At 50.5% G+C, this 13465-nt stretch overlaps 1 protein-coding gene across 1 annotated transcript in view; it reads right to left on the bottom strand.

Annotated features, from left to right (window-relative positions):
- Positions 1–12344, bottom strand: part of PSMG4 (proteasome (prosome, macropain) assembly chaperone 4) — an 18841-nt gene extending 6497 nt beyond the window's left edge. The window contains exons 1-2 of the mRNA XM_014940770.1: positions 12214–12344; positions 11744–11807 (exon numbers count right to left, since the gene is read on the bottom strand). Coding sequence (XP_014796256.1) covers positions 11744–11807; positions 12214–12344 — 195 coding nt within the window. The remainder of the gene's footprint in view (positions 1–11743; positions 11808–12213) is intronic.
- Positions 12345–13465: the final 1121 nt, after the last annotated feature.

The raw sequence follows: 13465 nt of genomic DNA, 5'->3' as shown, positions 1-13465 counted from the left end.
ATTCCCCCTGGACACACACACCCCCTCTCTGTGCACGCACAGACACCCCCCCACGGGACACACACGCTGGTGCACACCCCCTGCGCATTCACACATCCACCCCGGGGAGGGGACACGCACACACACCCCTCACACACCCTAGGGCACACAGGCAGCCCCCGGTGCACACCCCTTAAGTGTGCATGTACACACAACCCCGGGGCACACACACCCTCCCCGCCTGTGCACATCCCCGTGCATGCACACACACCCACCCCTGGGCACACACGCAGCCCCCAGTGCACACCCCCTCCGTGCTCAGGCACACCCACCCTTGGCATACACACCTCCCTGTGCATGCACACGCACACACGGGGCATGCACACGCCCCCCCAGTGCACACCCCCTGTGTGTGCATGCACACACAACCCCGGGGCACACCCTCCCCGCCTGTGCACATCCCTGTGCATGCACGCACACACACCCACCCCTGGGCACACAGGCAGCTCTCAGTGCACACCCCCTCCGTGCTCAGGCACACCCACCCTTGGCATACACACACCCCTGTGCATACACGCACACACGGGGCACACACACGCACACACCCCCTAGTGCACCCCCCCCTCCGTGCACAGACACACACACACACACCCGGTGGGTGCACTCTCTGTCCGTGCGGGGCTTCCCCGGCGCTCACACCCGCCCCGGTCCGCAGCCCCCCCTCGGCCGGTGCCCCCTCCCGCAGCGGGCAGGGGGTGCGGGGTTGGTGCGGAGGGAGGCGCAGGGCGGGAGAAGCCCCGCTAGATGGCGGGTGAACCCCTGCGTGCGGGAGCACCGCCGGGAGAGCGGGGTTCGGGAGGAGCCCCGGGGGCTTCAGGGGAAGGGGCTGGCGCGATGCTGTGCGGCCTCCAAACCCCCTCCCCCGGGGGAAGGGGAGGAGGAAGGTCACGGTGATCTTGGCTTCATTCAGCTCTGGAGGTTTTCGAGCTACCGAGCAAGCGCGGTGGGTTTGCGGAGCTCGGGAGGATACCGGGCGGTGAATGAAGGGCTCTGCTTTGGGTAGGAATTTTGGTGCCCACCACACTTTCACCAGAGCACAGCTAAGCTGGGCATCACTGAGAAGGATTTTCCTTAACCGTGCCGTCTGTTGCCGATCGGAGCACAGGTGGCACACTGGTGGCCCTGAGCCCTTTACGGTTGGAAATGTGTGTTTTTGAACCACAGGCAGGGTGTCATCTCTGCCCGAAGAACAAGGACGTTAATGACACAGATTGGTTTCTTTAGTTAGCGTTTCCTCTGCCTCCAATTTTGTACAGATTTGTAGAAATCAAAAATTTCTATTTCCAAATTCCAAAACTTCATTTTCACCTTGAAGAAACGGGGCAGGGGGACAGGGAGGGAAGGAGCTGGTCATCACTTTTCTTCCCAAAGCTGCTCCGGTTCTTCTGGCCTCTGCCAAAAGACAAAACCCTCAGCCCTGCTAATTTCTGCCCGTGCTGCCGCACTGACGCTAAATCCCAGGAGGCAGCTAAGCCCGGCTCAGCTCCCATACCCTGACATCCATGGCACAGGATCAGCTCAGGGAGGGGTCGCAAGCCACCTCCTCTGCCCTACATTTGTCACTTGCTGCTCGCACAAAGCATTATGGGATGTATGGCAGCTCTCCTCTATGCCTGTCCCCCCCATCCCTCGCTGCTCAGGCAGCATCAGGCTTGTGCTGGTCCCCAGCTCTCCCCAGCTCTTCCCAGTTCTCCCTGCTCTGCAGCCCGTCCCAACCTTTTGCCTTCCTATGGGCTGGACTCTCAGGAGGTGACCATGCGCAGAGGTTGGACTTGTGTTGGGGCTGGAAAATCAGCCTCTTCCTATCCCAGCAGCCTGTGGCCCGCTCCTGTCCCATTTAGCCTGTGGTAACTGTGGAGGTCAGGCAGGGAAATAGGTGACCAGCCACCTTGGAAGGGGGTGAGTGCTGGCTGAGTGCACCAAAGGCTTCCCTCTGCCTTGCATCCCCTCATTCTTGTGGCTGCGGGTTTGCTCTGCATTCAGCTGGTGGGGGGGCAGGGAGTAAACACCCCTATCATCAAATCAGGGAAAGCTGTCACAGGCCAAGAGAAATGAAAATCTAGGCACCAGATAAAGCATCTGCTGGGAGACACACAGGTGCAGGTCGTAGTGAGATTCCTGTGATTAGACACCTGCAGACGAGGTGGGAGATTTGCCCCAGGCTGGCTTGATCAGGCAATTTTAGGGCACAGTTCAGTTAAGCTGCTTTAGATCTCTCATTTGAGTGAGAATCATCCTCTCCTGATCAATTTCCGTTGCCTCCAAGGGAGGTGAGGGTGAAAGGTAAGACATGTGCAGCTCTGCAGACAGATTTATTCATGTAGGCAAATCCTTAAATGTTCAGAGCTAATTTCTCTGCTGTGCTGACACGGAGCTGGCTTCTGCGGTGGAGTCCCAGTGGAGGATTTGCTCTAACAAAGTTCCAGCCTGGCGTGTTTCTTCCCACCAAGGAGAAGCTTAGCACTCCTTACGTGCTAAACCCATGTATAAATGATCTGCTGGACTGAAGTAAGAGTACTCTGTTTTCTTCCCTGGTCTTTCCACATCAAGCAAAAGTTTCTTGTATTGCTTCCAAGGCTGTCTACAGGTATGCTCCTCCCTAGGGGGGAAATGCCCCTATTTCATCATGCTCTGATTTGTTCTTCTTCTCGTCAGGAGTCTTCTCCAAAGCGCTTGTATCTTTCCTTGCAATTCTAAGTCCTGCAGACCTCTGAGGTAAGCCACAGCGTTCCTCTCTGTGTGTAAGCAGTTCTATGTATTTAATGCTTTTCTGTGAAATGCAGCTGCCATCTGTAGATCGTGCTAAATCCTTGTTTAAGCTCAGAAGAGGAAAAACATTCATCCAGCAAGTAAAGTGCTGAGTAAGCGTTTTTATCTGCAGTGCAGGTGTGAGGCGTGAGCGGAGCTGTGCAGAAGCAGAACATCCAGTGTGAAAAGAATTTCCTAATTACAGTGCTGCAAGGCTGTCACAGCCCCTGCAAAATGAGAGGGGAAAGTATTTCAGCAGCGTATGGAACCTCTTGCATTTCCTTTAATGTGTTCAGTATTTTTTCTGTGGCCATGAAAGCGCTGCCCGTTACTCTGCCTTATTTGCCAGGTATGAGGCCAGAAGGAGCCTCAGGTGCAGTGAGACACTGGATAGCAAACTAATGATAAAGCAAAGATACTGTAGCAAAAGCACTGCATGTGTATATGGACTCCTACATATATATATCGCTGCTCAGATGAGATCCAAGCCGCAGGAGATGTGGTTTAAAGGTATGTACTTCTATGCTCCTTGTCCTTCTCTAAAGGTTAGGTTGACCATGAGAGGGACTAGATCCTACACCCTGATTTTTACTGCCCATCCTCTCCCCTCCTGCACAGTTTTAAGCTGGGAGTAAATCTTTTTCCGGAATATTTAAGAGAAGTAAAGCACATAGTTAGGCACTGGGATGTCACTGGGAGAAGCAAATGTTTTCTGATTCCAAAATGCATTTTGCACTTTTGTGTGAACTGGACACATTAGAAAGCAGTTGATCAGTGTGTGTCCGTGAACCCTCTGTTGATGCCTCAGGACATGCCAGTTTTCTTGATTTGCTGTCCTTTTTCAGAGGAGTAAATGACCACTCGATGAGGCCAAATGAGGTCCCCCAGCCACTCTGGTGAGGCTTCATGGTACCAGGCTGCTGCAACAGGAGCTGTGCTGCAGCCCCAGACTTTTGGAGGTCTGCTTTGTCTTGAGACTTGGAGACTCGCATGTAGGCTTCCCTTGGTGGTACTGGTGGCTGAAGGGGCCCTTTTCTCTCCCTGTGCCACCGAGGCACTGAGGAGCTGAAAAAATACTTTTTTTGGTCATTATTGGATTGTTTTTCTCGGCTGGATCAGTCCTCTGGTTGAGCTTGCTGTGCCACTGCTTGAATACTTGAGCTGGCATCGTGGAGGGCAGCATGAGGGAAGTATGGGCAAGAGAGGGAGAAGTGCCTCTGCTTACACTGTACAGTCGCCACGGCTGTGATGCTGTGGCCATCTGAATCAATTTTAGGTGGGGCTGCCCCAGTCCTGCTTTCTCATGCTCATCTGATACGATGCTGAGTCTGTTTGGGGAACCAAACCAGTCAAAAACTGATCCTGGGATGGGATGTTTGTTTAGCTGTGATAGGAAACAGTTCCTAAAACATCTAACTGTGGCCACAGTACCCTCTTAACCCGAAGGCTCAAAACACTTTGTCGAATGTGGATCAGCCTGACTTATGGTCCCAGAAAAGAGACAGGATGAGAATTTGGACTGGAACTTTTAAAAGAGTTGGAGAAAATGAGGACAGGTGACCTTGTATGAAAATCGCAGTTTAAGAGATCTGGGAGAGGCCTGAACCAAATTAATGCTATGAATCTCATGATCCAAAGCAATATCAAGGCCAGTCCCCCTCTCCTCCTCCTCTGCAATCCCATGTCTGAAAAAGCACCCGTAAGCAAATGAAGAATGTAGATGTATAAGCAATTCCACATCTGCAATAGCTGCTATGATGGCGTTAGTAGAACTACTATAATAACTCCTTGGTGCCAATGTCCTCAGTGCATCTATTGGTACCTAGGCAGGAATTGCTCCAAGGAAATTCAGTTCCTGATTTCCAAAAGACTTAAGGTACCAGCTTTTTCCCTCGAGGAAAACCCTCTTCTTTTTTTTGTGGGGTTTGTAGCCTCAGCTGTTGGGATTTGCCTGCCCTGGGTGGGATGAGGCCTGGGGTGCAGGTGGCACAGTGATTCTCTGACGGGCAGCTTGTTGTGATCCACCGTGCAGCATACTGGACTAGAAATCGAGGCTGTCAGGTTTTGTGGCACGGTGACCTTGAGCAAATCCCTTCTACTTTGCTTTATTTCACTCCTCTGGAGGCTGGAAGAGTACAATAACCCTTGCCTATCTCCCTGCAGCTGAATGAAAGTCTGTGTAACCCACAGCCTGTAAGGACTTCTGTGAGCCCAGACTAAATTTCTGCCTTTATCAAATGAAACATATTCCTTTTATTGTTAGATGAGTCATTGGAGGAATTTGTCTTGGATCTATGGGAGCATTTGAGACGTGTGGCTTCATAGTTGCTGGACGGGAGGCACTAACACGGAGTGACTCACAGCTCCCCTCGGGGACAAGAGGAGGTTTACTCAGTCGACTGGAAATCATATTTTATATGCACATAGACTGTTTCACAGTGGAGAATCCCAAAGCAGCTTACAAGCACCGACTCCAGTGCATAAAAGCTAGCAGCTATAGTGAGATCTGCAGGTGCAACGGGCTATTACACACCTGTGACCTGATGGGGAAAGGAACAGACGTGAAAGCCTAACTCAAACGAGCTTTTTAAAAGGCTGAGAGGGAGACAAAAAAACCTGAGATAACATTGAAAACTGTTTTCCATTATATTGCTCAATTCAATGTCTAGAGCCCACATGACATGTCACACACCTGATGGAAACTGCTGTGTTTCTGTCCTTGGGTCACCTGGTGGAACGCAAGGCTGGGGTTTGTGACATGAACAGGGTACATCAGGCGCTTGAACCAGGGGGGATGCCAGTCCACTGCTGACTCGAGGGCTGATTCCTCTGCTCAGACTGCAAAGACTTATGTTCTTAGCCACAGAAATCACTGATTCAACATACAGTGCTGGCAGCCACATAAACAAAGGTTTGACAGAGATTCAGATCACTTTGGGAAAAGATAGTTTGCTATTGTCATGGTTATGGGACTTGCTGCACTTCTGGTCTCTTCCCCATCCCTCTGGCTACTTTCCCTTTGCTAATGCCAGAATTTCCATGAATATTCTTTTCCTCCTTAGACTTGGACTTAATAGTCTCTGTCACTGAGTCCCTTAGCCTGCAGGTCAGGCCAGACAGACCTGCACACAGCTTCTCTTTCTCAAGCACACCAGCAAGTGCCTGCCTCTCAGTCTGGCTCTCCAAACAGCCACGCTCTTTCATTACTTTCTAAAGTAATGCCATGGCCTTTTAATTTTTTCCATTTGCAAGCAAAACTAGCTGGACAAAATCAGCTTTGATTATGTTGCTTCCTCCTCCCTGGGGAAGGAGCGGAGCTAACAGGCCTGCCATTGTCCCTCAGCAGCCCTGGAGATGGCTTAGTCTTTTCTCTTGGCTTTTCCTTCCTGCTCTGTTGAAGACAGTGGTTTAGCAGAAAGAGTAAATCCCCCAAACAGTAGCTTAGTAACCCCTATACATTACTAGAGAGCAGCACTATGTTGCCTGATCCATTAAGGATATGGTTGTTTGGGCCAGGCTTTGCACATTCACCACATAGTTCTTGAATAGTGTGATTTAGATCAGGGATGTGTTTGATTTCCTAGCAGAAGCACGTCAAACAGCTACCGCTGACACCTAATCAGTGTATCTGATGTTATTGATGATTACACAGAATATAGCTTTCCCAACCATCACTTCAGTTATCTGTCTCCAATCTCTGGAGTGTTGCCTATTTTCATGACAACAGCACAGACAGAATAGTTACGCTGTCAGAACACACTGCCCTAGGAAAATGTTATCAGAGGTCCTTTACTGTATTTTCAAAGTCATAGAATCCCAACAGGCTGAAGCTGCATCTTCGTAAAGTCTGTTTCCCACCCTTGAACAGCAACTGAAAAATATCTGTCCCTGCTGCCTCTCAGAAAGCATGAGAAATCCAAAAAGCATGAGAAATCACCTCCCTTTTCTGCTTGGTGTTTGAAAAAGCTGGTGCCAGGTGCTGTTGCTGCTGTAGTTACAGCGTCCTGGGATAGACAGTGGCCTTCTCCAGGACTGAAAGGTTTGTGTATGTATTAAGTCTCATAAAGGGACATTTGTTATGTGTTTCTTATGAGGCAAGCACAAATCAGGTGAAAATTATCTCTAAATTCTGTAGAGCACCATAAATGAGAAAATAGGAGGAGGGAGAAGGACAAAGGAATTCACGGTATTTGGGAGTGATACCTTTCTTTAATAGATTCAGGATCTGAGCCAGCCTCTACGAAAATCAATTGAAAAAACACCTGCTAGCTCCTGTGGGCTGAAGATAAAGCTTTTAATGATGAACTTCTCTTAGCACTTGCACCAAAATGCTGCAGTTTAGGCTCCTGAGTTACTGCTGGATGCCTTTCTCATGTGCCCACATCCCCACCCATGCAGAGATGCAGCTGCAGCCTGTGAAACCCGTGCAGCTCCTCCGGCACAGGCTGACACTCTCCCCTGTGCTCCCCTGCCAGCACCTGCAACCCAGCTATCCTGCTCGCCCCAGGTGACAATGTCAGCGCTGGCACAGGGGCCTTGTGTCACTGCACCCCAGTTTTGCCACCTTTCCCCCCTTGCTGCAATCCCAGAGGCAGAGATTCCTTAAAGTACAAGGGGAAGGAAAAGGATGGAAACAGGGTTTTCATCTCCGCTGCCAGTTCTAGCTTGGCAAGGATGCTTCCAGCTCTAATAAACCAGATGATCAAAGCCTTTGTGTAAATCCTGCCATCAGGAGAGAGAGGTTGTATCACTGCACTGACAGCACACCAGAGCCCCGTGCTGCTTCCCCAAATCCTGCTTTTTCTTGATTGCAAGCTCTTGGCACCCGGATCATCTCCCTCCAGCCCAACACGGGAGGGCAACTGATACCCTGGAGAGAGTAACCTTTCCAAACAGTCTTCTTTTTCCTTCTAGTAAGACAGACATTTAACATACATATGAGTGATCTGGGGCCATATGTTTTTTTTTCAGCCTTCAAAATTATACTTCTTTTCCTTCCAGCCTTTTGAAAGATGCACATCGGAGGCACCTGAGAGCAGCCAAAGCAGCTGCCTGATAAGACCTTTACAATTCATTAGCACAACCCTGCCTTTTGCAAAGGAAAAAAAAAAAAAAAGAAAGTGTTAACGAGTTGACAAGCACACTCTTCCTTGCAGGGAGCAGCGCTGCCAGCCGCAATATTACTGCAGGGAGGAGAGAGCAGGGTGGTGGCAGAAGACCTTGGAAAAATGCTTTGTTCAACCCGGTTACAAAGACGCCTGCTTCCTTAATGCACCAAACCTCAGCTGCAACGCAAGGGGTTCAGCAGGAACTCGACTTGGTGAGGATGGAGGGCAGCGTGTTGCTATCGGGGTTTCAAGGATGAGTCCTTGGGGTGGAAAGAAAGAATGTTTAACCAGGAAGGATCAAAGCCAAAAAGGAGCGTTTGCTCAGCGTGTGGCTCCTGTATCGCTGCCGGTTCCAGGTTCTGACCTGACGACCACAAATAACGGCCCGACAGTGGTTTTTGCCCTCTGAAGCTGCCATTTGCAACCAGATCCTCACATTATGCAAATTTCCCCATCTCAGTTCAGCCCGAACACACACACACAAAAAAATCCTGCTTAGGAGAGAAAGGACGAAGAGAGGATTTCAAGAATAACTCAGACGAGCGAGTGAATATTTTCTTTCATGCCTTGCTTTTTTGCATTTACTGAATTTGTTCCACATGAATGTAGAAACAGCTGCATCAGCACCAGCACTGAGGGCTGGAACCTTATTAATATTTATGCCTGGAAAGCAGAGCACACAGGAATCAACATGCCTTCCTGCCATTGGTTAGGGGACCCCAGCCTCCACACAGCATCTTGCCGTGCTTGGTGGCCAGGCAAGCAGATTTATTAGAGAGCAGATCAATTTCTCATCAGCGCTCTCACCCGATCGCAAGAAAACTGCCCTTTGCCTCCTACCTGCTCTTTGCTTCACATCGTTCAATAATTTCCTAATTAGGGACACCATTTTTCATCTCTCTTTCGCGCTTCTGTGATTTACATTCTCAGCTATTAAATACAGTTGGATACATTATTAGGTGCTTGAATTATTATGATTTCCTGATATAAGGACAGAGTTTAAGCTTTAGTATGAATGAGATGAAATGAGGCAATGCTGTAACAGGTCCAGCATGTGCTGAGAGGATGGAGTTCACGACACGTGGTGCTGGGCACATGGAAGGTGCCAGTGTGACCCTCAGAACCTCCTTTGGGACTTCTTACTGCTGTAATTTTTGCTGACAAGGTGCCACCTTGAGAGTCCTTAATCTGAGGCTGGGGGGATTCCTTTCTGAGAGTGCTGAGGGGGGTTCTGGCCAGCAGCCCTGCTTCAGCTTTTGTTTCAGGAGAGCAATCCTTACCTTGGCTAATAGCGAGGAACTGGTGAGCAGGCATGTGCTCTCAGCAAACCTGAAACATTCACATATTTTTAACTATTTGGTAGAAACACTGGCTGTAGCAGCAGTAAAAGGGAAAAAAAGAAGTAAATCCTGTGGTATGGCTGAAGCTGGTTGTGGAGAGGACATGTAACAGCCCCAGACAGCTGCACCAGCAACCCCCAGCTTCACCCCTGCTGAGGCCAGGGGTGCACTGGTGGGGGCTGTGGGGCAGGTGGGGCCTGGGACCCCTCTGGTGAGTGTGGCCCAGGTGGACATGGGGGCTGTAGGTACAGAATGGCCAAAGCCCAGGCCTCAACCCTCTGGGGCTTGTGGAGTGACTGGGAGCCCACCCAGTAGCCAGACTGGTGTGGGGTCATCACTGATGGTGCGGCCACCCCAAGTCACTGCCAAGTCCTGGGCCACCCCGGGCACGTCCCATTGGGCACACGCTGCTGTCAGTGCTGGGTACTGTGGCCCAAAGACAGCTTGGCTTTGGTGGTCTCTGGGGTGAAGCGTTGCATGGACAGGCAGAGCCAGCCACTGGTGTGCTGGGCGGGCAGGGGTGGGCAGGGGGAGGAGGGCTGGCCTTTGCTGCTCCCACAGACATCTTGTTTCAGACACCTCCCTGTTTTCTTCCTTTAGGATCGCACAGTTTTCCCCGCTGGTGTTGATGCTCCCCTGTCCTTGAGCTACTAACCATCACGTTCCTATAATCCTATCTCTTGCTGGCGGTTGTACCTTTTCTTATCGGGCGTGGTGCTGCACTGCTGACTTTCCCATAGTTTAGTAATTTTCTAGAGAACCTGGGGAGACACCACGCAGCTGGACCGTATACCAGCAAGGACTTTTGTTGGGGGCAAGGCTACCAAGGGTCACAGTTAGGACATGGTCATGGCTGCTGCCAGCCTTGTCTGCCTCTTCTCCTTTCCCACCAGCTGGCACAGGTTGGTCCAGACACTAGTTGGTTGCCTGCAAGCGACCAGTATGCAACAAAACCAAGAAGGGCTGCAGAAATGAAGACCCCCAACAAAAATTTTGTTTGCAGAGATACAAAATATTACCTCGCCCTGGGTCCTATCCTGAATTCCTCCCGAATGTATCCAGAGTCCTCCCAGCCTGGCCCTCCGCCCAGTTACAATGATACACGCTGAGGAACAAAATGTTGCTTTGCCCTAAATGACATAATGACTTGCCCTAGACACAGGTCCAGCCTGGTCAGTGGCATAGGACCTCAACTTGAAAGAATCCAAGCCTCTTTATCACTTTTAATAAACTACAGCATCCTGCCCCTCAAGATATGGAAAGCTTAGGTGGCAGTCTTGGCGGTTTGGGCATAACTTCAAGGTCTTTAAGTCATTCACATCCTTCTGAGAGGAGCCACAGACAAGGACATGACCCATGAAATGGGATGCTGAGCCATGAGATGAGTGCATGTTTTCTGAAAGGAAGACCAGGTTTCCCTTTAGGAAAAACCTTCTAATGACCCACAAACTGTGCTGCAGTACATCACACAAATTCACATATTTCCTATTATAAAGTAAAATGACTGAGTCCTCCCCTTGCGCTTTTGTTAGCTGGTTTTTGCAACCTTCTGCATCCTGCAAGGCAGTCGGGACTTTCACCAGTGACCACTTCAGGAACTTAAGAGGGGGGCTCTGAGGGTGATCGCACCCACCCTCGTAGCTGGGAGGACGGGAACCACGAGAGCGAGGGGGGAGAGGATACATCGGATAAAACTGGGTTGATCCTCTGGGCTTCATTAAACAAACTCTTGACTGAGGTCATGTTGTTCCTCCTCTCCTATGTCTGGTGAGGATGGCTGTGGAACAACACCATGAGCCATTTCACCCACCCTGCCACCGGTTCCGCAATCCCGTACCCACCCCGCTTTTACACCCTGGGAAATCACCCGGGCGAGTGAAAATGTTGCAGGCTTTTTTTTTTTTCCTTTTTCTTTTTTTCTTCTTTTTTTTTTTTTTAATACCTATATAACCATTACTAAGTACATACATACATTAATGAAGGACTCACAAAGCCTGTGCTATTTAATAAGGAGCTGCTCCTTAAGAAGTTGTTCATGGAAATGAAGTGACCTGTGGTCATGCTTGTTTGTTTCACTTCAGAAATTTCAGAATAATGCCTTGAAATGTAGTTTTGACAGTCCACGGAGATTTCAAGCGACAGGCCTCATACCCCAGTTTCTTGCTTTTAAATTGTACTGGGACCAGCTGGTGGTACAGAGTATTCTTTCTGTCTTGTTTCTTGTATGCAGTTGCTGCAGTCATAAAGCAATTTGGAGGGAATGTGCTCTTTACGAAGAGGAAGGGGGGGGCGGTTGCCGGGGTGACTGGGGATGGAGGAATTCAGCCAGGGCCGGCCCCGGGGCTGGGGCAGGGGCTGCGCTCACAGACACTGGATGTGAGGCAAATACAGAGAGGGGAGAGAGGGGGACGGGCGGCTAACAAACAGCTGAACACATCATTTCCCAGCAAAGCCAGTTGCAATGAGCTGCGCCCAACCTTTGGGAAACCCTCTGTCTCAAACGCTTACCTTGGAGTTCAGCCGGACCTTGCCCGAAGTCTTCTGAAGTGATCCAAATGGCTGCTGGGCCCCTCTAAAGGGTCTTGTCCGGGGGCTGCAGAAAAGCTAGACCTGGATTTCCTCCCTCATCCCCCCATAATGCAGCTGTTTATTTTAGAAATCGGTACTTCATGTTGTTGTTTTTTTTTTTTTTCTTCCAGTCTCAACAAGTTCTGTACAGAAGGTGTACTTGAACCTTCTTCCCCTCCCCCCACCCTTCAAGAACGTGAACTAATTTATTTTAAGATAAAGCAGTTGGGGTGGGTTTCTTTCCTCTGGTGTTAATAATCTGTTTTCCTTGAATAGGATTTTAAAATGGCTTCCTTTGAAGCTTCAAGCTGTTAGGAACGAGCTTAACATAGGTACGGAGGGCGTGTAAAATCAGCTACTCCCTTTCAGGCTGAAACGTCAATAATTCTTCTAGTAAACGGCTAACGTACCGTGTACGACAGGCAGGATACTCGGAAATCGTAGTAGCGAGGACTTTAGGGTACCTGGATTTTGCACCAGCTCTGCCGTAACGGGGTTTTGCTGGCACAGTGTTTTTCAGGAGCACACCCACCGCAGCCATGGGGGAGACTGGCGTGGCTTTCAATCATTACCTGGAGCGGTCAGTGGGCCAGTAATTATAGATGTGGATGTTGATTAAGCAGTTAATATGCCACCAAAAAAATAATAATAATAAAGCTACACATTGTTTGCAAAGTGTAGTCAACCAAATAATTAAACCACTCCTGGCTCAGACCAGTAAAAACAGATTTTACAGGGAGGGTAAGTGAACAGATTTATTTTTCTCAAAATCCCTATTGACGAGACAAACCTGAGAATTTATTTTCCAGCATCCCCTTTTGGAGCCGGGATGCTTTCTCCCCGTAAGGAGAACAAAAGAAAGGTGGGGATGCTTCGGCATATCAATTAGTGGAAAGCGGGTTGTTCTGCAGATCGCCTTGGAAGAAGGTACTATCAGAGGGAGAGTGCTCCACGGGCAGGGTTATCGATCTGCATAACGCAGGGTAGAGAGATTAGGGGGATCGGCACATGGGCAGAACAAAGGAAGGAGTGGATGGAAGAAACGTGCGCTGGAAACGGCGATGAACTTTTATTCGTAGCGCTAGAATAACCTCAGCTTTAAAATAGCGGGTAATTGAAGCGGGGTTTCGCGGGGTACCGCCCGGTGCTGGCTGCGGGGAGCCTGCCTGCGCTTGCCGGGGCTCCGGGCAGCCCCCCGGGGGTGCCGCCCCCTCCCTTCTACCGGACGCACCGGTACAAAGCGGGGTGTGAAACGGGCGGTACCGGCGAGGAGCCGACACCCCACGCTGACCGCACCAGAGGGTGCCGGGCGCGGCGCTGACCCGCGCTGCCCTGCCGTACTCTTCCTCCCCCCCGACCTCCTTCTCCTCCTCCTCCTCGGGCTTGTGCCCTGCCCGTCGGTTCTGCAGCCCCCGTGATGCCCGCCGTACCCTACCGAGCTGCTCGAGTAGAAACCGGGGAGAGCATCCCTGGGGGGCACATGTTCAACCCTCCCTTGCTCTCCCCCCCCCGCCCCCCGACTCCTTTTCAGCTCCTCTCCTTTCTTCATCCCTCACCACGTGTAAACCCGCAACGAACCCACCGAGCGCTGCGGGTTTGCAAGACCCGGTTGCTGCAGAGCTCGGGGGAAAATACACCCCCCCTCACCCCCCTCAAGCTCGG

Source organism: Calidris pugnax, unplaced genomic scaffold, assembly GCF_001431845.1.
Source record: "Calidris pugnax isolate Ruff unplaced genomic scaffold, ASM143184v1 scaffold8, whole genome shotgun sequence".
Classification (NCBI taxonomy): Eukaryota; Metazoa; Chordata; class Aves; order Charadriiformes; family Scolopacidae; genus Calidris; species Calidris pugnax.
The sequence above is the reverse complement of the archived record's forward strand: the minus strand, read 5'-3'. Positions and strand labels throughout refer to the sequence as shown.